This window comes from Budorcas taxicolor, chromosome 7 (assembly GCF_023091745.1).
Source record: "Budorcas taxicolor isolate Tak-1 chromosome 7, Takin1.1, whole genome shotgun sequence".
Taxonomy (NCBI): Eukaryota; Metazoa; Chordata; class Mammalia; order Artiodactyla; family Bovidae; genus Budorcas; species Budorcas taxicolor.
The window spans coordinates 44,211,888-44,237,331 of record NC_068916.1 but is presented as its reverse complement, the minus strand read 5'-3'; the positions used below and the strand labels follow the sequence as shown (position 1 = coordinate 44,237,331).

The 25,444-nt window shown below is 41.6% G+C and overlaps 1 protein-coding gene across 1 annotated transcript in view; it reads right to left on the bottom strand.

Annotated features, from left to right (window-relative positions):
* Window positions 1-21,940, bottom strand: part of HSPA4 (heat shock protein family A (Hsp70) member 4) — a 49,399-nt gene extending 27,459 nt beyond the window's left edge. Inside the window, exons 1-4 of the mRNA XM_052644343.1 lie at window positions 21,625-21,940; window positions 12,092-12,149; window positions 10,132-10,272; window positions 5,802-5,924 (exon numbers count right to left, since the gene is read on the bottom strand). Coding sequence (XP_052500303.1) covers window positions 5,802-5,924; window positions 10,132-10,272; window positions 12,092-12,149; window positions 21,625-21,731 — 429 coding nt within the window. The 5' untranslated portion in view covers window positions 21,732-21,940. The remainder of the gene's footprint in view (window positions 1-5,801; window positions 5,925-10,131; window positions 10,273-12,091; window positions 12,150-21,624) is intronic.
* Window positions 21,941-25,444: the final 3,504 nt, after the last annotated feature.

Genomic DNA, 25,444 nt, shown 5'->3' with positions numbered 1-25,444 from the left:
CGGAGTACATTATGTGACATGTCAGGTTGGATGAATCACAACCTGGAATCAAGATTCCCAGGAGAAATATAAACAACCTCAGTTATGCAGATGATACCACTTTAACGACAGAAAGTGAAGAGGAACTAAACAGCTTCTTGATGAGTGGTGAAAGAAGAGAATGAAAAAGCTGGCTTAAAAACTCAACATTCAAAAAAATAAGATCATGGCATCTAGTCCTATCACTTCATGGCAAACAGATGGTAAAAAGTAGAAATAGTGGCAGATTTTATTTTCTTGGCCTCCAAAATCACTACAGATGGTGACTGCAATCATGAAATTAAAAGACACTTGCTCCTTGGGAAGAAAAGCTACTGACAAACTTAGACAGCGTAATAAGAAGCAGGGACATAACTCTGGCAACAAAGGTCCATACAGTCAAAGCTATGGTTTTTCCAGTAGTCATGTATCGATGTGATAGTTGAACTATAAAGAAGGCTGAGTGCTGAAGGATTGATGCTTTTGAACTGTGGTGTTGGAGAAGACTCTTCAGAGTCCCTTGGACAGCAAGGAGATCAAACCAGTCAATCTTAAAGAAAAGTCACTGCAAAGACTGATGATGAAACTCCAATACTTTGGCCACCTAGTGGAAAGAGCCAACCCACTGGAAAAGACCTCGATGCTCGGAAAGATTGAGGGCAGGAGCAGAAGGCAGTGACAGAGGATAAGATGGCTGGATGGTGTCATTGACTCAATGGACATGAGTTTGAGCAAGCTCGGGGAGATGGTGAAGGACAGGGAAGCCTTGCGTGCTGCAGTCCATGGGCTTGCAAAGAGACAGACACAACTTAGTGACTGAACAACAGAGGGATAAGAAGGGGGCTTTCCAGGTGGCATAGTGGTTAAGTATTTGCCTTCCAACACAGGAGATGCAGGTTTGATCCCTGGGTCAGGAAGGTCCCCTGAAGGGGGAAACTGCAACCCACTCCAGTATTCTTCCCTGGAAAATTCCATGGACATAGAGGCCTGGCAGGCTAGAGTCGGGTGTGACTGAGCTCACACACAAGGGATCAGAAGGAGGGGCAGGTGTTCTAATGCTCATAGGCACTGAGACCTACGAATGTTAAGTTTACAAGGGATCACAGCCCACGTCTGTTGGACTGATGTCTTTGGTTTGATGTCAATCAGGTGCCAAATGAGAACATTTGCTAAGATAAAGAGAATGTTTTGCTAGGGAAGGAAAAGGGAGAGCAGAACTGAAACATTTGATTCATTAAAAAATTCTAATAACCTAATGAGGGAAAATATTTGCAACTCACATTATAAAATAGGAAAAAGAGCTAATCTCTCTAATATTCGAAGAACTACAAATCAAAATGAAGACCACGCTTCCCTGGTAGCTCTGTAATAAAGAATCTGCCTGCCAACACAGGAGACGCAGGTTCAATGCCTGATCCGGGAGGATCACACATGCCACCGAGCAACTAAGCCTGTGGGCCACAGCTATTCAGCCTGTGCTCTAGAGCCCTGGAGTTGTAACTAATGAAGCCCGCGTGCTCTGTCACAGAAGAGGAACCCACAATGAGAAGCCCACACACTACAACTAGACAGCAGCCCCTCTTGCAGCAACTAGAGAAAAGCTTGTGTGGCAACAAAGACCTAGCACAGCCAAAAATAAACAATTTTTTTTTAATTAAGTTTTATAAATGCAGTGGAGAAAAGGATTTTAAAAAATGTTTTCTAAAACACTGAAGACCATAAATTCAAAATAAGATGAGGAAAGGATAGGAATATTTCACAAAAAGTGAAATACAAAATGGTTTATAAATGCTAAAACATTCAAGTTTACCTAAAAAGTAAAATATCAAAATCGCACATACTCTGCTACCATTATTCATCGATCAGAATTATCTGACATGCCAATAAGCTGAGCTGATGAGGCTGTGGTCAAACAAGCCCTCTTATGCATTGCTGACCTAAGTATAAATTAGTACAAATTCTCTAAAGGGCAATTAAACAATAGTTGTTAAATTTTAAAACACGTATCCTCAGGCCCAGCAACTGCACTTCTAGGAAGTTAGCCTATAACCTACAAACTTATCATGTAAGAGCAAAATATATTTGTCCAACTTTTACTCACTGTAGTATTCTTTGCAATTAAAGAAACAAAATCTGGAAGTAACCGAGACGTCCAACACAGAGAGACTGTGCTGTGCTGTGTGTTTAGTCGCTCGGTCCTATCCGACTTTTCGACTCCATGGACTGTGGCCCACCAGACTCCTCTGTCCATGGGAACTGTCTAGGCAAGAATACTGGAGTGGGTTGCCATGCCCTTCTCCAAGGGATTTTCCCAACCCAGGGATCAAAGCCAGGTCCCCTGCATTGCAGGCAGATTCTTTACCATCTGAGCCACCAGGAAAGCCCGTGAATACTGGAGTAGGTAGCCTATCCCTTCTCCAGGGGATCTTCCCGACCCAGGAACTGAACCAGGGTTTCCTCTGTTGTAGGAGGATTCATTACCAGCTGAGCCACCAGGGAAATCACCCCCCAAAAAGAGACTATACTTAAGTATTAATAGATTATGGTACATGCATAAACTGGGACATTCTGCTCCACCACATGGAACGAAGCACTTCTCTAATGCTATGGAACAAATAAGGTAAACCGTCCAAAATTTATTAAAAGAAAAATAAAAGTAAAGAAGGACCTGTACTTACTTGATTGGGTAAATAAAAACCTCTGAAAAGATCTGTAACAAAACGGTAAAACTAGTCATCTCTGGCAAAGAAAATCTACTTACTAGGTAGCAGAGGTGCTAAAGCTTCCCATACACCCTTTTATACGTGTGATTTGATTCAAACACGAGGGCTATTACCATGTTTCCCAAAATATAAACCTTATATTAAACAATCATCAGTTTACAAACAGAACAAAATAGCACCAACATCTAGAGCAGCGGCTGCACAGAGAGCTCACACAGAGGTCAGAAGCCACTATCCTGAGACAGGCCCGATGGCAAGGCCGGCCCTTCCTGAATCCAGAAGCTGAGTAAGCAGTCCCCTAAAGCGACAGAAAGATTTCCCTAAATCATTGCAGTGCTTCACTGTGCCTAAACTGCTTATACTACATAGCTTATGTTTTTATACTTAAATTTCCTTCTGGAATTCTCGCATTTTGGTACATCCAAGGTATAGCATGTCTTTGTGAATGACCTCCAACAGAAATCCTGGACTGAGCCTCAGGCAGAACTTCCCCGGTGTATAGTATTTCACGTGTGTTGTTACAACTTGTTGTTGGAGGAATTAAGCACTTCTGGTCTAACTCCAATAGATGGGGACTCTTGGAATCTTTTAGCTGGTTTCCTCCAGGTCTTCTCCCCATACCATTTCCCTTTACTGATTCCGCTTTGCATCCTTTCACTATAATAAATCTTAGCCATGAATATGACTTTATTCTGAGTCTTGTAAACTCTCCAAGCAAATCACCAAAATTCTCAAGGACCCGCAACACATAACTTAATCCATCACCTTTTAACTTGATCCCAAAAGCTGGAAAAGCATCTCAGGCAGTCTTGCCATTTTACATAAAATTTACCTCTATACAGAGCAAATTTTGTCACCCTGCTTATTTACCTTATATGCAGAGTACATCACAAGAAACGTGGGGCTGGAGGAAGCACAAGCTGGAATCAAGATTGCCAAGAGAAGTATCAATAACCTCAGGTATGCAGATGATACCACCCTTATGGCAGAAAGTAAAGAGGAACTCAAGAGCCTTTTGATGAAAGTGAAAAGAGGAGAGTGAAAAAGTTGGCTTAAAACTCAACATTCAGAAAACTAAGATCATGGCATCTGGTCCCATCACTTCATGGCAGATAGATGGGCAAACAGTGAAAACAGTGGCTGACTTTATTTTTCTGGGCTCCAAAATCACTGCAGATGGTGACTGCAACCATGAAATTAAAAGATGCTTACTCTTTGGAAGGAAAGTTATGACCAACCTAGATAGCATATTCAAAAGCAGAGATATTACTTTGCCAACAAAGGTCTATCTAGTTAAGGCTGCGGTTTTTCCAGTGGTCATGCATGGATGTGAGAGCTGGACTATAAACAAAGCTGAGCGCCGAAGAATTGATGCGTTTGAACTGTGGTGTTGGAGAAGACTCTTGAGAGTCCCTTGGACTGCAAGGAGATCCAACCAGTCCATCCTAAAGGAGATCAGTCCTGGGTGTTCACTGGAAGGACTGATGCTGAAGCTGAAACTCCAATACTTTGGCCAACTGATGCGAAGAGCTGACTCACTGGAAAAGACCCTAATGCTGGGAAAGATTGAGGGCAGGAGGAGAAGGGGACAAAAGAGGATGAGATGTTTGGATGGCATCATCGACTCAATGGACATGGGTTTGGGTGGACTCCGGAGTTGGTGATGGACAGGGAGGCCTGGCATGCTGTGATTCATGGGGTCGCAAAGAGTCGGACACAACTGAGCGACTGAACTGAACTGAATACAGAGCAAAATTCAGAATCCAAGTTAGGACAGTAGGTGGGGGAAATGTCCACTGAAACCTGAAGTCCACTAGAGATTTGGGGGAAAGCAGAAACCATCTAAGAAACACAGTGCCTGTACTGAATTTGAGCTCTTTAAAGAAAGTAGCATTCTTCTTCTTTGTGTCCTCCAAATGTGGATTATGGGCCATAATCCAGTTCTTCCTGACAAAAGTCAGTACAATTTTACTAGATAGCCAAGAAACAAGAACACCATCAGACAAAAACTATGGGGTGAAATAAGCCCACTTGCTTTGCCAATCAGTGCACCAAAATTAAGACAAAATAGGCCAATAAACAACAAAGTTCTACTGTACAACACAGGGAACTATGTTCAATATCCTGTCACAATTCATAATGGAAAGGAATACATACATACGCACATACACACACATATATGGGGCTGCCCTAGTGGTTCAGATGATAAAAGAATCTGCCTGCAATGCAAAAGACCTGGGTTCTATCTCTGAGCGGGGAAGATCTCCCAGAGAAGGCAACAGCAACCCACTCCCGTCTTCCCGCCTAGAGAATTCCATGGAGAGAGAGGCCTGGCAGGCTACAGTCCATGGGGTCACAAATGAGTCAGATACAACTCAGTGACTAACACATTACATCTATACATATATAAATGTATTTAATATAACCAAGTCACTCTGCTATACAGGGAAATTATACACTGTAAATCAGCTATACGTCAAAAAAAAATTTTTAATAAAAATTTACTAAGACAAAAGAAGCCAAAGAGCTAAAATATCAGATAACAACTGCAGAATGAGGAGATTCACTGGAAAAGCAAATTCAACCACCTACATTTCAACAGTACCTAAGGACGCCACCATAATACAAGCACAAAGCTATAAACAGCCAGGCTTCCATCTAAATAGGCCAAGTGGAAAATACAAGATGAAGTCTACTGCTGTCTTGCCTTTAGTGCCGGATATACAAACAGCAAAGATACAGACAGGAATAGAGAAAAGGCATTTCTTATTGAGAGTATTCAACTAACTCAACAAACAAGAGGCTACCATGTGCCAGGCACTATGCGGAGTGCTAGAAGGAATCCAGGAAGAAGCGGGCTTAGTCAGAGATAAGCCTTTAAACAGACAGAACAGAAGCAAGAGCAAAAACTAAAGAGGAAAGAAAAATTCAATATGAGAACCAGTCTGAAAAGTTCTTAAAATAATGGTTACCGCCTAAGACAAAAAGCAATTTTATTTTCAATTAACAGCTTTCTTCTTTCTGCTTCTTCATAGACCCTAATAAAGGGATGAAACTTACCGAAACAACACAGTCCACAACAGGCTTCTTAAGAACACTTTCTGCTGTCTCCTTCAGTTTGGATAAAAGCATGGCAGTCACCTGCTCCATGGTAAAACTACGTTCCTCCTCCATGTATTTCACCTGCAATAAAAAACAAAAAGATCTAAACTTATTGTATTTCTTCATGTCCTAAAAACCTAAAATGAATAATTTCTAAATCATCAGTGGAACATTATCTCAAGAGGAAATTAAGAAAGTTAGTTATGGAAGCAAAAATCATTTAAAGGTCACTTTTAGCTTGTTAAATGTGCTTACCAACCAGGATACCTGGAGATGAGATTCAGTTCAATTCAGAAGCTCAGTCATGTCTGACTGTTTGAGACCCCATGGACTGCAGCATGCCAGGCTTCCTTATCCATCACCAACTCCCAGAGCTTGCTCAAACTCATGTCCATGAAGTCGGTGATGCCATCCAACCATCTCATCTTCTGTCCTCCCCTTCTCTTCCTGCCTTCAATCTTTCCCAACATTAGGGTCTTTTCAAATGAGTCAGTTCTTCACATACAAGTATTGGAGTTTCAGCTTCAGCATCAGTCCTTCCAATGAACACCCAGGACTGATCTCCTTTAGGATGGACTGGTTGGATCTCCTTGCAGTCCAAGGGACTCTCAAGAGTCTTCTCCAACACCACAGTTCAAAAGCATCAATTCTTCGGTGCTCAGCTTTCTTTATAGTCCAACTCTCACATCCATACATGACCACTGGAAACATCATAGCCTTGACTACACAGACCTTTGTTGACAAAATGATGTCTCTGCTTTTTAATATGTTGTCTAGGTTGGTCATAACTTTCCTTCCAAAGAATAAGCATCTTTTAATTTCATGGTTGCAATCACCATCTGCAGTGACTTTGGAGCCCAGAAAAATAAAGTCAGCCTCTGTTTCCACTGTTTCCCCATCTATTTGCCATGAAGTGATGGGACCAGATACCATGATCTTAGTTTTCTGAATGTTGAGCTTTAAGCCAACTTTTCCACTCTCCTCTTTCACTTTCATCAAGAGGCTCTTCAGTTCCTCCTCACTTTCTGTAAGGGTGGTGTCATCTGCGTATCTGAGGCTATTGATATTTCTCCCAGCAATCTTGATGCCAGCTTGTGCTTTATCCAGCCCAGCATTTCACATGATGTACTCTGCATACAAGTTAAATAAGCAGGGTGACAATATACAGCCTTGACATACTCCTTTCCTGATGTGGAACCAGTCTATTGTTTCATGTCCAGTTCTAACTGTTGCTTCTTGACCTGCACACAGATTTCTCAGGAGGCAGGTAGGTAGTCTGGTATTCCCATCTTTTGAAGAATTTTTCACAGTATGCTGTAATACAGTCAAAAGGCTTTGGCATAGTCAATAAAGCAGAAGTAGATGTTTTTCTGGAACTCTCTTGCTTTTTCTGATTGAAGGGATGTTGGCAATTTGATCTCTGGTTCCTCTGCCTTTTCAAAACCTAGCTTGAACATCTGGAAGTTCTCAGCTCACGTACTATTGAAGCCTAGCTTGGAGAATTTTGAGCATTACCTTGCTAGCGTTGTTCTTTACAGCATCGGACTTTACTTCCATCACCATTCATATCCACAACTGAGCATTGTTTTTGTTTTGGCTCCATCTCTTCATTCTTTCTGGAGTTATTTCTCCGCTCTTTCCCAGTAGCATATTGAGTACCTACTGGCCTGGGAAGTTCATCTTTCAGTGTCCTATCTTTTTGCCTTTTCATATTTTCATGGGGTTCTCAAGGCAAGAATACTGAAGTGGTTTGCCATTCCCTTCTCCAGGGGACCACGTTTTGTCAGACCTCTCCACCATGACCCGTCTGTCTTGGGTGGCCCTACATGGCATGGCTCATAGTTTCACTGAGATAGAAAAGGCTGTGGTCCATGGGATCAGTTTGATTAGTTTTCTGTGATTGTGGTTTTCATTCTGTCTGCCCTCTGACAGGTAAGGGTAAGAGGCTTAGGGAAGCTTCTGATGGGTGACAATGACTGTGGGGTAAACTGGGTGTTGTTCTGATGGGTGGGGCCATGCTCAGTAAATCTTTAATCCAATTTTCTGTTGATGAGCAGGGCTGTGTTCCCTCCCTGTTGTTTGACCAAACTGGGAGACCAAACTGTGGCGGAAGTAATGAAGGTAATAGTGACCTCCTTCAAAAGGTCCCACGCCTGCCACACTCAGTGTCCCCAACCCTGCAGCAGGCCACCGCCGACCCACACCTCCTCCAGAGACTCCTAGACACTCACAGGCAAGTCTGAGTCAGTCTCTTGTAGGGTCACTACTCCTTTCATCTGCGTCCATGAAGACCACTATGTAAATGGTATGTTCCGACCACCAACAAAACTTAAGACAACTACCTGGGAAGAAGCGAACTGGTGTATAGCTCCCCATAACCCACACTGCCCCTCCATTAAAGGGCCTGGTGGTGGAAACTATTTTACCATCTGACATACTATGTATATTTTACTTTGCTCACTGTGTTGACTTTATAATCATCACCTCAACTAGGATCCAATCTAAGGCAATAGTTTTTGTCAGATCTGTTCACTGTTGACTCGATGGACGTGAGTTTGAGCAAGTTCCAAGAGTTGGTGATGGACAGGGAAGCCTGGCGTGCTGCAGTCCGTGGGGTCACAAAGAGTCGGACACGACTGAGCGACTGAACTGACTATTCACTGTCTTAGCCCCAACATCAAGGACAGACCTGACAAAATAAATAACTGTTGACACCTTCAAGATATCCTACACCCTGCATAAAGGTATGAAATTCTGACAAGTTTCAAACTGTAAATGCAGAAAAGACTGCCTGAGGTGAGGTCCTATTCCACGTCCATACTTCCCAACTACAATACAGACCAAAAATGTCAACTCTATACTTTTAGCTCCTGCTCCAACTTGAACACCATCTTCTCACCTTCTCCCTCCCAAACCCAACCATAATTTATTCTGGTTTAGAACAGTTTCTCACCTTACTGAATATAGATGGGAAAATAATCCTCCCGGTAAGCCTCTTTCAAGGCTACCTCTTCTTTTCTCATTTAAGTCTTCCAAAATTCCTCCAGCCTCATACTTGGATCCACAGGTGTTCTCCCTAGTCTCTTCCTCCCTTGGCTCTTCAGACTAAATCTGCCAATGCCCACCCTATTTCTTTCATAACTATTAAGTAATCCTCATTTCCTCATCTCCGTTTCTTTTCCTCCTCTGCACTTCTTATCCATCATTAGGCCCTTTAAAACTGTTTTAAAAAATTACTGCTGAAAATACCCTAAGTAAACCCAGTGATCATTTTTCAGTTATCAGAATTCTTTACTTTCAAATTCAACTGAGTTCTCAGTTACAATCGCAAAACTGACTATCTTTTTCCCACAATTTTCAACATCTCTTGGACTTGAACCTGTTCCCATGATCCTTAGTTCTCCAAATGGGGTGTCTCAAACATCAAATCTCCTTTCTCTAAACTCAGTTGTCTGGAAAGCTCAAACATACTTCTGGATTCCTCTTACCACTTGAGTGCAAGAGACAGATGTGTTCACCATACCCATAGCTCAGCCTCTCATCTTTTTCGGATGATCAGCTCACATCATGCTTCACAGAGATTCTCCTAGATGTTCCAGAGATAGCAAAGACTAAATTCCCTTTTCTCCAAAAAAAGACCACCGCTTTCCAATCCTACTGTCAAGAGTATGACTACATATCTGGGAGTAACTTTAAAGTGTTGATTTCTTTTCTTGCTCTTCCAGTGATCACTCACTAAAATCATAACAGAAAGACTACTGGGAAGACTGCTCCATGAGAAAACATGACAAGAAGTTAACTTCACATCATCACCACCTATCTGTCCAACCCCTATTAACAGTGCCACCTATGGCTCCCAAATAAAAGCCAGATCATTTAAAAAACCATTGCCAAATGGTCTTCACCAGCAAGACTTTCCAAAGCATTTGTAACGATTTTCATTACAACTTAAAACTAGAATGGTATGATATATTGATCTGATAACATTCTCAAGGGCTTCCCTGACAGCCCAGTTGGTAAAGAATCCACCTGCAATGCAGGAGACTCCAGTTCGATTCCAGGATCAGGAAGATCTGCTGGCGAAGGGTTAGGCTATCCACTTTAGTATTCTTGGACTTCCCTTGTGGCTCAGCTGGTAAAGAATCCACTTGCAGTATGGGAGACCTGGGTTTGACCCCTAGGTTGGGAAGATCCCCTAGAGGAGGGAATGGCTACTCACTTCTATACACTGATCTGATAACATAAAATACTGTATTTCAATCATAAGGCATTATCTTCAGAACCTTACCTTTATACCTGTTAACCCAGTGGCCAACTGCACAATATCATATGCAAGTTTGGATTTTTCTGCCTCCACAAATGGATCAGAGAATGCTCGGCCATGGAATCTTTTAAATCCTTGGACTGTGTTCTTTGCATTGGATATTACCTAAGAGAAAGGATATCAGAGTTAAAGAGTAGAAAGACTATTATAACAGCAATTAAATTGGGGGGGAGATTCAAAAATCTCAGGATTAAATTAGAATCCTTTTCATGCCACAACCTTTCCTTCCTAGTTTGTTTCCTCCAGCACTAAACCTTTCTAAATGATGCCTTCTGAAGTGAGGAGTGATGAACCTATACAGCTCACATAGTGGCAGGCTAGGACCAGAGCCCAGTTTGTCTTACTTCCTCAGTAAGACAGATCATTACCCTTCATACTTCTAATGAACCTTTATATTAAATAATTTTTATCTTTTAAAAATTACCTGTAGTTTGTGATTCAAACTTTCCAGGAGTCAATCCAACAGTATGTATTAATCCAGTTATTCTAGTGAATGAAACTTACCATAAAGAAAAAACAGATGACACTAAGCCCACAAAGACAAATGCAGATAAAGTGACACAGTATTATTTATCACAACAGAAAATTGGAAAGAGCCTAGAGGGTCAATGACAGGGAAATGAGCAAATAAATTATAGTCTATCCATACACTGGACAAATTATTTTAGAAGTCTGGAGACAAGTATCTATATGATATGATGTCACCTTCTTAGAGTGGGGGAGAAAAACACTTAAATGCTTATAATATAAAAGGTTACACATTAAGACAGTAACAGTGATTTTTGGACAATGGTAGGATGCTAACTTCTAAATGCCTTATACTCGTACACCTGCCTTTCCTAATTTATCTCTAACAAAAACTACTGTACTTTATGAAAAAAATGCTGGCAAAGATATTCAAAAACTGAAAATGAATTTCTGCTCAAGACTTATGGACTCTTCTTCCCAATGCAGGAGTGCAACAAGTCCCAAGGAAAAACAACAACAGAGCTCCTCTGAATCCAGTATGTCAAAGGCACAAACAGAAGTTCTTTTGTAAAACAATATGAAGCCTCCAAAGTCAGGCTCTGCTTCAGTAAGCTGCCAAGAAATTCAATACCACAATAACTATGTCAACCTAGAACTAAGCAGCCAGTTTAGTGTAACAACTATTCTCAATAATGAAAGCAAGTTTAAAACCAAAATAGCTCTGTATTTGCTACCTGCTGTCTCCTAAAACATCTTGAACTTTCTGCAACTTATAAAACACCCAATTTAATTAAAAATCAATTGGTCAAGCACCATTTGGTGGGGGCTTATAAATCTTAGGCCCAGACTGGTCCAGAAAGACAGTTATAATTCTATTATGTTGCTCCAGACTGAACTATAGAAAGATCTAACATGGAACTCCTTAATTTTATAGCAACCTCAGGCACTGAGAAAAATACAACTCTTCAAGTTCTGCTGCTCTGCTTACTGAGAAACAAGCAAGTAAGTCAGGCTCCTGGTTTAAAAGTAAACTAATGGTAAGTGTGCTTCTCCAAGTATGCTTTCCTTCCTTGAGAACCCTGATCAATAAGGTCAAATCTAGAGACAACACTGACCCTAAATATGAGTAAGATGGAAATTCAACAAGACAGATTTTACCGATTATTTTAAATATCCAGGGGGGAAAAATTGTTAACAACAACTCAGGAACAAGTAAAACCTTGCATTAACAGTGTCTAGGTAAAACACATCCTGGTAGTTTGCATTAAACAGACCACTGTTCGTGCTATTTTAAAAAGCTGTTTGCTTCTCACTCAGGTACATGAGAATAGGTTTGTCTCTCAGTTGTACACGTAGGGGCTCCCAGTGCTCCACACACAATGGGCACTGAAAGAGCTGCTGCATGTGAAGGATGGACCAACCACAGAAACAAGTAAGAAAAAAAACAGAACTCTACCTGGCTTTTAGCTGCTGCTCCAATTGAGCGATTCTTAGGTCCAAAAGAAATGCAAGCCCTAAAAGATAAAACAAACATTTAAGCATTAAACCTTACTGCAACATTACATCCAAAACCAGAGCAGACAAGATTTCTGAGTCTCAGCCAAAAAGCCCTGTTTTTTTTAACTGCACACAATAAGTCTATGATTTTGACCTTTCTACTGAGTAAAACTGTCCACGGAATGCACTGCTTCTTAGAATAATGGGAATTCTGTCACTGAGATGTTGAAGCACAAGTCTGATATGACCATCTGTGTAAAATACTAGAGAAAGGTGGACTAAACCAGTCTCCACTATCCTCCAATTCTTCAAGTCTGGTGTTCAAAATTCCAACATAAAATAATATGCTGTCATATTAACACATCAGTTAAATGTTCTTTGTGTTTTATAAACAGCTCATAACTTCGCCAAGAAAGTAGTCTACAAGCCCTGAAAACAACTCTTATCTTATTGTAAATATATGGAAAGTTATTTTTCTACTAGTTTTCAAGGACTCAATTTTTCTTTTTTTAAAAAAAAGACAATTTCTGACAAGGAACTTCATTCCCACTTCTGAACACATTCCTCCAAATCAATTCATATACTGCCTGCTGGTTTCACCTATATGACACTTATTTTAGAAAGCAAAATTTATACCTGCTTAAAGGTATAAATACTTTAAAATACCGTATTTAAGCTTAGAAAGTCAGTTATACTTGGGAGTTGATGCCTTTGTTATCATGGCCTCTATGCTTCTCCCTGTGTTTCACTCTGGAACCTTGCCTGTGTTCCCTTTACTCTCATATTCTTATGTTGCCTCCCTTTCCAGGGGCAGATTTCTCTCAAACTAAGATCGAATTCACCCATGCCACCCAAAAAAATTCTAAAAGACAAAGTTCTTCCCAGAGTCCATTTCCCCCTCAGGTTAGTAAACCCTTCTACTCCTACATTATTACTAAAGTAATAAATTGCTTATGTGCACTATCTTATTTAATCCTCATAAGCACCCTATCTTATTTCTACTGTATAGAAGAGGAAACTGAGTCCATAAAAAGGTATTTTAGGTAAATGCACCCCAAGTCATAAAATCTGAAAACAACAGGAGTCAGGACTATAGATCATTTCTCCACTAGCTAGCTTTCATCTCCCTAGCCTCCCCGGACCCGTAATTTTTCTAATTTAGTGGAATGAGAAGGAATGAAAGCTCTGGCGCCATACTGCCTTGGTCCAAATCTGACACAATTAAATAGAACCATTTCACTTAGATAAACTTACTCTGTGCCTCAACAGCCCTTTCCAAGTCCCAGAGGAGTTATAGGCAGCTATGCCCTGTATCCATATAGCACAGTCTGGGATCTCATGAGATTTCCTAAGAACTCTAAGCTCTACAGGCCAGGAACATGCTGGGAGAGCCCTTCAAGAAGCACAGGTGTCAAGATCAGCCTTCCTGCAAATAGACGACCTATCACTTAAAAAAAAAAATTTCCTGAGTACTTATACTTACCTGTCTCTCCTATGGTGGTGCTAGAACCTGCCTGTCAATGTGGCAGATAAGAGACATGGGTTCGATCCCTGGGTCATGAAGATCCCCTGGAGGAGGGCACAGCAACCCACTCCAGTATTCTTGCCTGGAGAATCCCATGGACAGAAGAGCCTGGAGAGCTCCAGTCCATAGGGTCGCAAAGAGTCGAACACGACCGAGTGACTGAATACACATGCATATCACAGCCCATAAAGCCCTTTAGGAAACTGCCCACTGTAATCTCATCCACTCCACTCACCCTCCCCACTGCTTCTAGCCTATACATGCAAACATACATCTTTCCAAAAGCCATCAGATCTGAATTTCTAAGATGTATCCCAACAAAACTAAAAGCCCATATTATTCATCTTTGTTTCCTGCAGCCGTTTTCAAACCTTCGTCTCCTCAAAACAGGACAAGCTCTAAGCATGAAAAAATTAATGTCCCCAACTTTACTTTTACAAGGTTTAATTTTCTATTCTACCTTGGTAACTGTTTTGCTTCTACTTATCTTCCAAACAAAACGAATTACCAACAAATAGGGTCCAGATTCCTTAATGTAGAACTTAAGGCCTCTCATAATTCCAACCCCACTCCCATTTTCCAGCTGCATCTCATGCACACTGTGCCTCAACACAAGTCAGGCAGTCTTCCAATCTTCCTGCTTTGCTCTATCACTCTCACCACCTGAAATGCCCTGGTCCTTCTAAATCTCACTCATTTCCCAGAAACAGCACACACTTTGTGATGTTTGTGATGCATTCCCAATTCCTCTCAAGTAAAAGTTAACCACTTCAACCTCTTACAACTTACTGGACTTTGGGCAATGCAAATGTAGAACACGTCCACCATCACGCAATGTTCTACTGTGCAGAGCTGCTCCAAGCAATGTTCTGTTTGAAGTCAGTTAACATTTTCACCTACCCTTAAAAACGACATATCCTTAACAGTAATAGTTTGCAAGTGTCTCATAGATTTTGAAAGGCCGAATACAAGTTTGTCTCAGTTCAAATTATTCATCCTCTTATTTGTCTATGCATGCACATGCTACAAACAGTTCCCCACTTCTGCTACAAAGCAATCAAATCTTACTAATGGAACATCAATCTTTAGCACATAATATAGCACACACCTCAAACAAAGCATAGCTCTTGTAAAGTACTGGCAGAGTTCACACTCTTGTCATATTGTAGAAAATCACTATTATTATATAACGTTTACATTCTAAAACAAGTTCTGTAACAAGCCAACTACTACACTACAGAAAGAAATCCTTGGCTTTTCCACTCTATCAACTTGACTGAGTACAACATATGTACAGTTTGAAGGGGAAAAAAAGGGCTCAGGCTCTAGAATTAGACAGTATGAGTCTGTCTGAATCCCTTCTCTAGCTTTCAAGCTGTGTGACCTGTGGTATTTAACGTCTCTGAAATTCAATTTGCTCATCTCTAAAATAGGGAGGATTACATATGGTTGCTCTAAGGACTAAATTTGTTGATTCACTTTTGAAAGTGAAAGTGAAAGTCACTCAGTCGTGTCCAACTCTGTGGGACCCCATGGACTGTATAGTCCATTGGAACTCTCCAGGCCAGAATACTGGAGTGGATAGCCTTTCCCTTCTCCAGCGGATCTTCCCGACCCAGGAACTGATCCTAATCGAATCGGATCCTGCATTGCAAGCCGATTCTGTACCAACTGAGGTATCAGAGATCCACTTTTAAAGGGCTTTATTATCAGAGACTGGCACATCATAAATAATATTAGCTATTATTAATCCTCCAACAGTTGCAAGTTTTATACAAAAAACATACCAACTAAGGAGTTCCCCAATGGCTTAGTGGTTAGGATTCAGGGCTTTCACTGCGGTGGCCTGGGTTTAATCACTAGTCAAGGAACTGAGATTCCACAAGCTGAGCAGATGGCCAAAACAAGATGAAAATATACCAAATAGTTTGCCCTGAAAGTTCTACTTCACCTTCTCAAACTATTTACTAAAACCCACTCAGTCATCTTTAAATCATAAGAAATAAAAATTCTACCATTTCCTTCTCAATAGGACAACTGAATGAGATCAGTATGTTAAACAGCACTAACCGCAGAGGTTTTTCAACTACAAGCTTACAAATATTTAAATATGAAAAGGGTCCAAAAAGATTACGTGAGATACTGGGGCCACCACTAGAACAATCTCATTGCAGAAAATTATCAAAGTGTAAAGAAGAAAGTAAGTATTATCAGCAACTCCACAACCAAAACCCTCCCCCCATAAATGGCCACCACTACCATTTAGATAAATATTTCTATGCAACCCTAATAAATAATTCTTTTAAAAACAGAAGCTACATACCCCCAGTAAATTTCTCAACAAAGATGCTCTAAAATCTTCAGTAACTGAATAATTCTGTCCGAGTTTTGATAGCGAACCAGACATTTAAAGTAAACACGTACCACTTACCACTCACCAGGATATTCAAAATTTGCACACAGCCTATATGGAATCCCCATGTATGGCAGGAAGCCTTTCATCCAAGCAGGTCAAGTTCTCTTGTTCTACAGCTTTCATTGTTGAACCTTTCTATGCCAGGCAGTGCACTAAGCATTCTACATTTGCTTCTCCCAAACACTGAGAAAAGAACTATTACTGACCCTAGTTTGTAAATGAAGAATTGAATAAAGTCATTATGTGCCTAGAAACATAACTAGAGTCCAGCATTCAAAATCAGGACTCTCAAACTCCAAATCCTATCCATAAACATACTTTTGTAATGCTTACCAAACCCCCTAGATTTATCCCTACTTCTGTGCCTTCACTGCGACTGTCCCAATCCAGGTTCCATTATTCTAACCCTACTTGCAAGTCCCAGTCCTGCCTTTCCATATCACCCATCCCCCACTAATGCTCCCTCTCCATTTAACTTGTACTTAATTAAGGTATGTACTTAATAACTTCACCCATAATTATACTCTACCCTTATTCTATTTACTGTTGCTTTCATACTTCCAACTAGACTGATTGCAAGAGCCCTCCACAGCAGGGCTCTTTATCTTACACTTCCTCTATACTCCACACAAGGCTAACTTAACGCTGCTAAGAACAGTAGTACTCAAGACACTTGCTACTTGACTGATACTGCTTTTCCTCCATTCCAAATTACAGGTTGACATCAAAAAGTTAATTTAAATCACGTTCAAGACATCTCTGTTCTAATCTTTAAGTCCTAGAAAAAATAATCCATTTAAACTAGGTAACAATGTTGTTCTCCTTCCTGGGTATGAGATACCACTGACCAAACATTTATGCACATTCTAATAGGATATTACCAACAGCTGCAACCAGCACAGATCCTTAAAAGGTAGCTTCATGTTTATATGTGTGTGTAGAACTGTTCTCAGGATATGAAGACAGCTGTTGCTCTAATTCAATGTTTTAAACAATATAAGAAAATGAGTTTTACAGAGAACCTACAAGAGTATTTAGACTATTAAATAAGAGATAATGGTGAAACTGGCATGAAAATGGTTACATTAATTAGTGTATCCCATGATCACTGCCTCAGCCCTGAGCTAGAAAGTACCCAAAACAGTATCAAACAGAACAACTCATACTTGCAAGCTATGCAGTTTCTAAAGAACTAAACTCCTGAGTCAATAAGATTTGAACATTAAAAGCTACATATCTGATAAGTGCTAAAGGCAAAGTTCCATAGATTTCCTTTTACTGTCCCAATGTAGTCCGTTAATAAAGAGAAATAATAAAAAATACAAAAAGGTAATAATAGCAGTATTAACAAACACTTAGGGAGTATTCTAAATACTTTATGTAATTTTAACTCATAATCCTCACGAACTCCAGTGAAACAGAGAAATCACTTATGTTCCTGGTATGAATTAATCTCTTAAATTTTTGTAAAGTATTCAGGCAATATGCACTGAATTTCTAGGCATATATATATTCTTTGTCCAACCACATCTGGAAATCTATCCAACAAAAATAAAAGTATTAACATGCAAACATAAATATAAAAGACTTTGCTGAAGATTATTTCTAATTGCAAAAATTTAGAAACCACCCCAACATTTGAGTAAAGCATGTTCAAGTCATAATATGGACTCATATACTTGAGGTGACTTCGTATTTACTGACTCTGAAAGATGTCTAAAACATAAGTGAAATAGTTACAAAATACTGTATGATCCTATTTGTTTATACAGGTATATCTGTATATTGACAAACATAAATATATATACATATATTTATATGTATATTTGTATAAATCTGGAAAAGTCATGAAATGATATATATATGTATATAACAGCAAATAATTAGGTAAGAAACAATTTTACTTAGTACTTTATTTTGTTGTTGTGGCAAACAAGTATTTTGTTAAGTCAGGAAAAAAGTTATAATATCAGAAATCCAATTTAGAACCTGATGACAAAGTTTCTGTAGATTATGCCCACCAATTCTGTATACAAGCTTTTATTTTAGTTCTTGAGTCTTTTTTTAAACTACTTTGATAACCTTCACAATTATATATGGGAAGTGTAAGTAGTCTAAAGCTTTAGTTAACAAATCAACTTTCCTTTTCATTGAACCAAAAGATTCAAGTCATCTTGCAGCTCTACACAGATCTACAACATTTATTGCAGACATTTATTCTAGAGAGGAACGCTCTTCTTGCACAAATAACGTATCAGAAATTAATCTGCCAGTTAACCAGAACCTATACTTATTTTCAGCTTTCCCTCTCAAGGGTAGTTATTAATTGACAATTTCATCTCTTCAAATTCCTAATATATTGTTCTATTAGGAACTAAGTCCATGAAAATAATATAAATTATTCATACACAGAATGCTTTTCTTAGGTAACTCATCCCTACCCTATAAACTCTGCATAATGCAGTCTAACTAACTCCGGTAAAGTTTGGCAGTCCGTTAACATTTCAATTCCAAAGCTTTAAGGTTGTACTCTTTCTATTATAATAATCCAACTAAATATAAAAATAGGCTTTCCATCTTATACCAAAGCCTATGGTCATAAAATGTCAACACTCATAATTTAGAACTCCACAGTTTATCTCTAAGCCGCCCACACTTTCCTCCCGGTTCCATACCAGTGGAGAGCAACAGCAACTCCCACGTGGACCAAATATTGCAGTAGCCTCCTAAGTATCCTCGGGTGCAACAGGCTTCTCTCGCCCTTCTCAAATAAATCCACTCTCCACAAAAAAAGCCAATCACATTTTTAAAGTATCAATTGAATCACCTCCCACAGCACCTAGATAAAAATCTATGATTTGCAATGCCTTACCATGATCTAATCCACCCTGCCTAACCTCTCTCTACATTCAACATTCCTTCAAATGGCCAAAAGCCCCTCAGTAGTGTCAAATGTGCCAAGTTCAGGTCTTCCTCACCTGCTATTTCTTCTGCCTGAACAACTCTTGCTCACTCCCACCAGAGATCTCCATGGTAAAACCCTATTCATCCTCCAGGTTACATCTTAAATGACACGTTTTTAAGAATGCCTTCCATCACCACCTCATATCCACTTAAATTAGGTCCCCCATCACTGTTTTCCATACTTTCCCATCAGGGTCCTTACCACAGTCAGTAATTATACATTTAACATTTGGCTTTGCCCACCAGCCATGTGTCCATGATGGAAGGATCTTATTTGCTGAGAAAGCAAGGATCTCTTCCAGGTAAAATTCAACTAGCCCCTCAAAAATGGAAATCAAATCCTGTTGTACCCACATATTGAAATGAGTTACGTCTACTGCCATGCCACTCTGAACACTCCCGACCTCATCTGAAATGCATTACTTTCATCATACCCAACCCTCCATTTCATCCCACTCTCACACTCAGGCAAATCTACATCAGTCCCTGTGTATGTTTGAGGTGTAAATCCATGCTTTGGTAATCACTACTTAAAAAAAAAAAAAAAAACCTTTCTGCCCCCATGTTCTACTTAACCAGACTCCAAGACAAAAATCGAAGCTAATCAAGATCATAGTTCAAAAATTTAAAAAAAAAAAATCCTTTCTGCCCCCGTGTTCTACTTAACCAAAGACTCCAAGGCAGAAATCGAAGCTAATCAAGATCATAGTTCAAAAATTACTTGAACGTATGGCATCTAAGTTTCCAAGAGACATAAGGAAAACTATTTTTAAACGGACATTCTTTGTCACAATTACATGGTGTATCTATCCTTTCCTGAAACAACTCTTTCAGTTCCAAATAATGAGATTCACGGTAATTCTGTTACAGTTCCTACCTGTCTAAAGGAGAAAGATGGGGCATCATAATAGGCTAAAAAGAAAGGTCAGGAACATTTCATTCTAATACTTGATATTCTTACCTTTGGAGCTAAAATAAAATATGCTCACTTCTAGGTGGTAAAAAGACCAAAAAGTTACGTGATTAACTCAGTGCTCTAGTCCTTTTAACTTCTTGAGGAAAACTATCTCTACAGATGAAGCACAACAGGATCCAGAAAGACAGTAACAAATAGGAAATTAATGCTTAAATACTTAAAAAACTTCAGTTTACAATACACTTGCCTGGAAATACAAATTAGACGCACTATTACAAACTATGAAGATGGGAGGGTGGGGGATTGGGTTGTGGCTGTTAATGAGTACAGGGTTTCTCCTGTGGGGAAAAGAAACTTAAAATTGTGTTGATAATTGCACAATTGTGACTACACTAAAAATCAACTGTACACTTTGAGTTAATTAACTGTACAGTATGTGAATTATCTCATTAATGCTGTTAAAAACTACAAAATTGAGAAAGGAACATCAAACTGAGATTTTGAATCTGGGATGGGTTTTCGGGGAAGCACTTGGGTTAGGTCTAAAATAAGAGGTAGAAATCTGGTAAGTTTAAGGAAAATGTTGTCAGTTTGGTAAACGGAGTCAGTCTGGTAAACGGAGCAATCGAGTTGGCCAGAAATCTATCGCTGAAGAAGCTGAACAAAAATCAGGGCAAAAAAGGAGCCTTAGAACACAGGCCCTCAATGAGACACAGTGAGAACCAAACAAATAATACGAAACTTCTTAAAAGATTTTGTTCAAAAGGAAGACAATGATTGAAAGGTACCTCTAAGTATACAAGTAGATTCTTCCTTACCCTATGCAAGGAAAAACTTGGGTGAGTCATTATTTTTTTTAGTGCTGTGTCTTTATTGGTCCCATAACTTACTATAGGTTCTTTTAAAAGTCAAAGTGAGCCCCTGAGTCATTCATTAACAATTGGGACCAACACCCTGGCTGGAATGTATATTACGGTAAAAGTGGAACGCTGTTGGGGTGGATGCGCACAGGATAGCAGAAAATGACCCAACACAGTTCAATATACTACTGAAGCGACGTGAAACACCAAAGTGCATGCAAAGGTATCGATTTTATTTTATCTTTTTCTGAATCTTTCCGTGCCAAGCCAATCTTGAGATCTCCGGTGCTCCGACTCCCTCTCTTCCGGGCGCCACCCCACCCCCACTCACGTGGGACTCTGGCCGCTGCATGGTCTCACGCCTGCCGGCAGATGCCAGAAGCGGTTCAATTAAACTTTTATTAGGCGCTTGCTGTGTGCAAAGCCCCGAACTCTGTGCTGGCCTGAAGAAATGTTAGTACACTCCGCGCCTACAATATGCCTTCTAAAAGAGGGTCTCGGTCCATCCCACATCCCAGGCCTGCCTTCCCTCCAGTTCCTACCCATGGCCTCCGCTAGTCCAAGGAACCACTCACAGCCCTTGTTCGGCCGGCCGGTCACAGAAAAAAGGCGTCGCCCTTAGCGCAGACCCACAAGAAGGGTCGCAGCCCCTAATGACCTAAAACCCAATGGGGTTCCCCTACCAACCGGAGCCTCGGCTCGGAATGGAGGTGACTGGCCGGTCCGCGTTCCCCAAACCGTGAGGGTCACAGCCCGGACAAGCGCTACCTCCCCACCCCCAGTGCACGCGGCTAGCCTGGCCCACACTCACGGCGTGCAGCGGTCGCTGTACTCATTAGCGATCGTTTCGATGCCGCCGGCGCGGGCTACAGCGACGTAGCAGCTCTGGAACCCCAGGTCTATGCCCACCACCGACATGGCGCCGGCTACAGCTCAGGCTCCAGCCCAGGTCCGGCCGGCAAGACAAGACACGGACCCCGGCGGGGCTGGCGCGCAGAAAGCTGGCCGCGTGGGACAGGGGGACCTGGAATAGTGGGGGACGTGCGAAGATCCACGCGAGCGCCTAGGGTCTTGGAAAGAGGGCCGCGCTGAGGGCACCGCTCAGGCCGGCTCCGGCTCAGCGGCCGCACAGTGGGCGCCGGCAGCGGGGGCGGAGAAGATCTCGAAAGATCTCGTTGCGACGAGAGTAAAGCTGCAGCGCGAGAACTGCGAGGGAATGTTCTCGCGAGACCCCGTCTCAGCTGCCTTTCTTCCTGAGGCTCCGCCCCCCAGTTACGTACAAGAGTGCGTCAAGCCCAGGCCCAAGAAACTAGAGGAGCGACAGAGAAGTCGATAGTTGGGAGGCGGAGCTGGTCACTGAGCCTGCGCACAGAACCCTCTGCAGCACTCCCTGCAGCAGTAAAGAGCAGTGGAGCACCTCCTTTCCAGTAGAAAGTAGGAGGGAGAGCAGGTTTGAGGCAAAAACTGAGGAAGTGCTTCTGGCCTACTTCCGTCTTTTTTCTTTATCTCAAAGGAAGTTCAGGTTGTGGCACCTCCTACGCCCCACCTTGTGTAGGGAAGTGGGATCGCAAAATGATTTTCAAAGTCCAGAGGGACTTCTCATCTCCTCTGCTTGGGGAAGGTTACTGGGCGAAGGAGGCCTCCTTTGAAACGCGACCCTCAGCAGAGTGTTCGATCGAGCTCTGGCGAAGACAATGCCCTCTGCACCGGAGGCCAGGACTCCACCTTGTTTTTTGTTCGTCAGCCTTGTCGCAACCTTTTCTGAACCACTCTTGCAGTTAGGTCAGATTGAGGGGCCTACAGCACATAAGACTTTAACCCCCAACCCATTCTAACCACAAGTCTTGAACTCGATTCCTGACACATGATATGATCCTGGTAAGTGGCAGGATGAAATTGAAGGTAGCCACCTCATGCGAAGAGTTGACTCATTAGAAAAGACTCTGATGCTGGGAGGGATTGGGGGCAGGAGGAGAAGGGGACGACAGAGGATGAGATGGCTGGATGGCATCACCGACTCGATGGACGTGAGTCTGAGTGAACTCCGGGAGATGATGAACAGGGAGGCCTGGCGTGCTGCGATTCATGGGGTCGCAAAGAGTCGGACACGACTGAGCGACTGAACTGAACTGAACTGAATCTTCAGGGCCCCTTACTTGCTTGGGCATCTGGAAGAGAGAAGCTTCTGAAAGTGGCTTCCAGGTGTGGAGGGGAAGCCACCTGGCAATCAGGAAGCAATTCTAAGTATTGAGCATTTCTGATAAATTGCTGAAAGATAGCTCAGAAAACAAGGAGTCTGAATCTCCATGTCTCCACTAATTTGATGTGATGTCTTGTTACAAGTCGGACACGACTGACTAACCACAGCACCTTGTTAAAAGTATTTACTCTGATTTTTTTAAGGGCCGCTGACACTGAATAAGCTTCAGTTCAGTTCAGTCGCTCAGTCGTGTCCGACTTTTTGCGATCCCATGTATCGCAGCACTCCAGGCCTCCCTGTCCATCACCAACTCCGGGAGTTCACGCGAACTCAGATCCATCGAGTTAGTGATACCATCCAGCCATCTCATCCTCTGTTGTCCCCTTTACCTTCTGCCCCCAATCCCTCCCAGCATCAGAGTCTTTTCCAATGAGTCAACTCTTGGAATGCATGAGGTGGCCAAAGTACTGGAGCTTAAGTCCCCTAAAACCCAAATCCAACTGGTCACAAGAGTAGGTAAAGGAGTAAATGGAGTCCCAGTGACAGGTAGCAAGTTTGAGCCACTCATAATTGGGAGGGGGGAGGCAGAGAAAGCTTTTTATGTTTGAATTTTTCTTATTTTGCCATAAAATATGAATTTTATTTCATACCTGCTACCTAAGAAAGCCCCTCAGTCTCTAGGAGCAATGCCTAAAACCCAGGTTGTGTGCCTTTAAACTCGTTAGCTACCACATGTGGTGGTTTAGTCCTTAAGATGCAGCCTACTGTTTACGACCCCATGGACTGTAGCACACTAGGCTTCTCTGTCCATGGGATTTCCCAGGAAGGATACTGGAGGAGGTTGCCATTTTCTTCTCCAGGGGGTCTTCCCAACTCAGGGATGGAACCTGGGTCTCCTACATTGCAGGTGAATTCATTACCAACTGAGTCAGGAAGGAATCACCATGTGGTTCTCACATTTTGGCTGAATCATACCTGTTTTTGTCTTCAAAAACAAGTACAGAGTGTGCCCTGAGGCTATAATAAGAGGTGTAAAGACAGAAAGAAAACCTTTCAAAAAGAGGGCAAGGACAGATGCTATACACCCCTATTCACAGTGTTACCACAACAGCCAAAGTTGGGAATAACCAAATGTCCACTGATGCATGAATTTTTTTAGCACGTGGTATCAGTTCAGTTCAGTCACTCAGTCGTGTCTGACTTTTTGCGACTCCATGAATCGCAGCACACCAGACCTCCCTGTCCATCACCAACTCCCAGAGTTCACTCAGACTCACGTTCATCGAGTCAGTGATGCCATCCAGCCATCATCCTCTGTCGTCTATACCCTGCTTATTTAATTTATATGCAGAGTTCAGTTCATTTCAGTCGCTCAGTCGTGTCCGACCCTTTGCGACCCCATGAATCACAGCACGCCAGGCCTCCCTGTCCATCACCAACTCCCGGAGTTCACTCAAACTCACATCCATCGAGTCAGTGATGCCATCCAGCCATCTCATCCTCTGTTGTCCCTTTTTCCTCCTGCCCCTAATCCCTCCCAGCATCAGAGTCTTTTCCAATGAGTCAACTCTTCGCATGAGGTAGCCAAAGTACTGGAGTTTCAGCTTTAGAATCATTCTTTCCAAAGAAATCCCAGGGCTGATCTCCTTCAGAATGGACTGGTTGGATCTCCTTGCAGTCCAAGGGACTCTCAAGAGTCTTCTCCAACACCACAGTTCAAAAGCATCAATCCTTCAGTGCTCAGCCTTCTTCACAGTCCAACTGTCACATCCATACATGACCACTGGAAAAACCATAGCCTTGACTACATCATATGAAATGCCAGGTTGGATGAATCACAAGCTGGAATCAAGATTGCCAGTAGAAATAGCAATAACATCAGATATGCAGATATCACCACCCTTATGGCAGAAAATGAAGAGGAACTAAAGAGCCTCTTGACAAACGTGAAAGAGGAGAGTGAAAAAGCTGGCTTATAACAACATTTAAAAAAAATGAAGACCATGGCCTCTGGTCCCATCACTTCATGCCAAACAGATGGGAAACAATGGAAACAATAAGAGACTTTATTTTCTTGGGCTCCAAAGTCACTGTGGATCATGACTGCAGCCATGAAATTAAAAAAGACTTAGAAGCTTGCTCCTTGGAAGAAAAGCTATAACAAACCTAGACAGCATATTAAAAAGCAGAGACATTACTTTGCCACCAAAGACCCATATAGTCAGAGCTATGGTTTTGCCAGTAGTCATGTATGGATGTGAGATTTGGACCATAAAGAAGCCTGAGTGCCAAAGCATTGATGTTTTTGAACTGTGGTCTTGGAGAAGACTCCTGAGAGTCCTTTGGACAGCAAGGAGAGATCAGTCAATCCTAAAGGAAATCAATCCTGAATATTCACTGGAAGACTGATGCTGAAGCTCCAATACTTTGA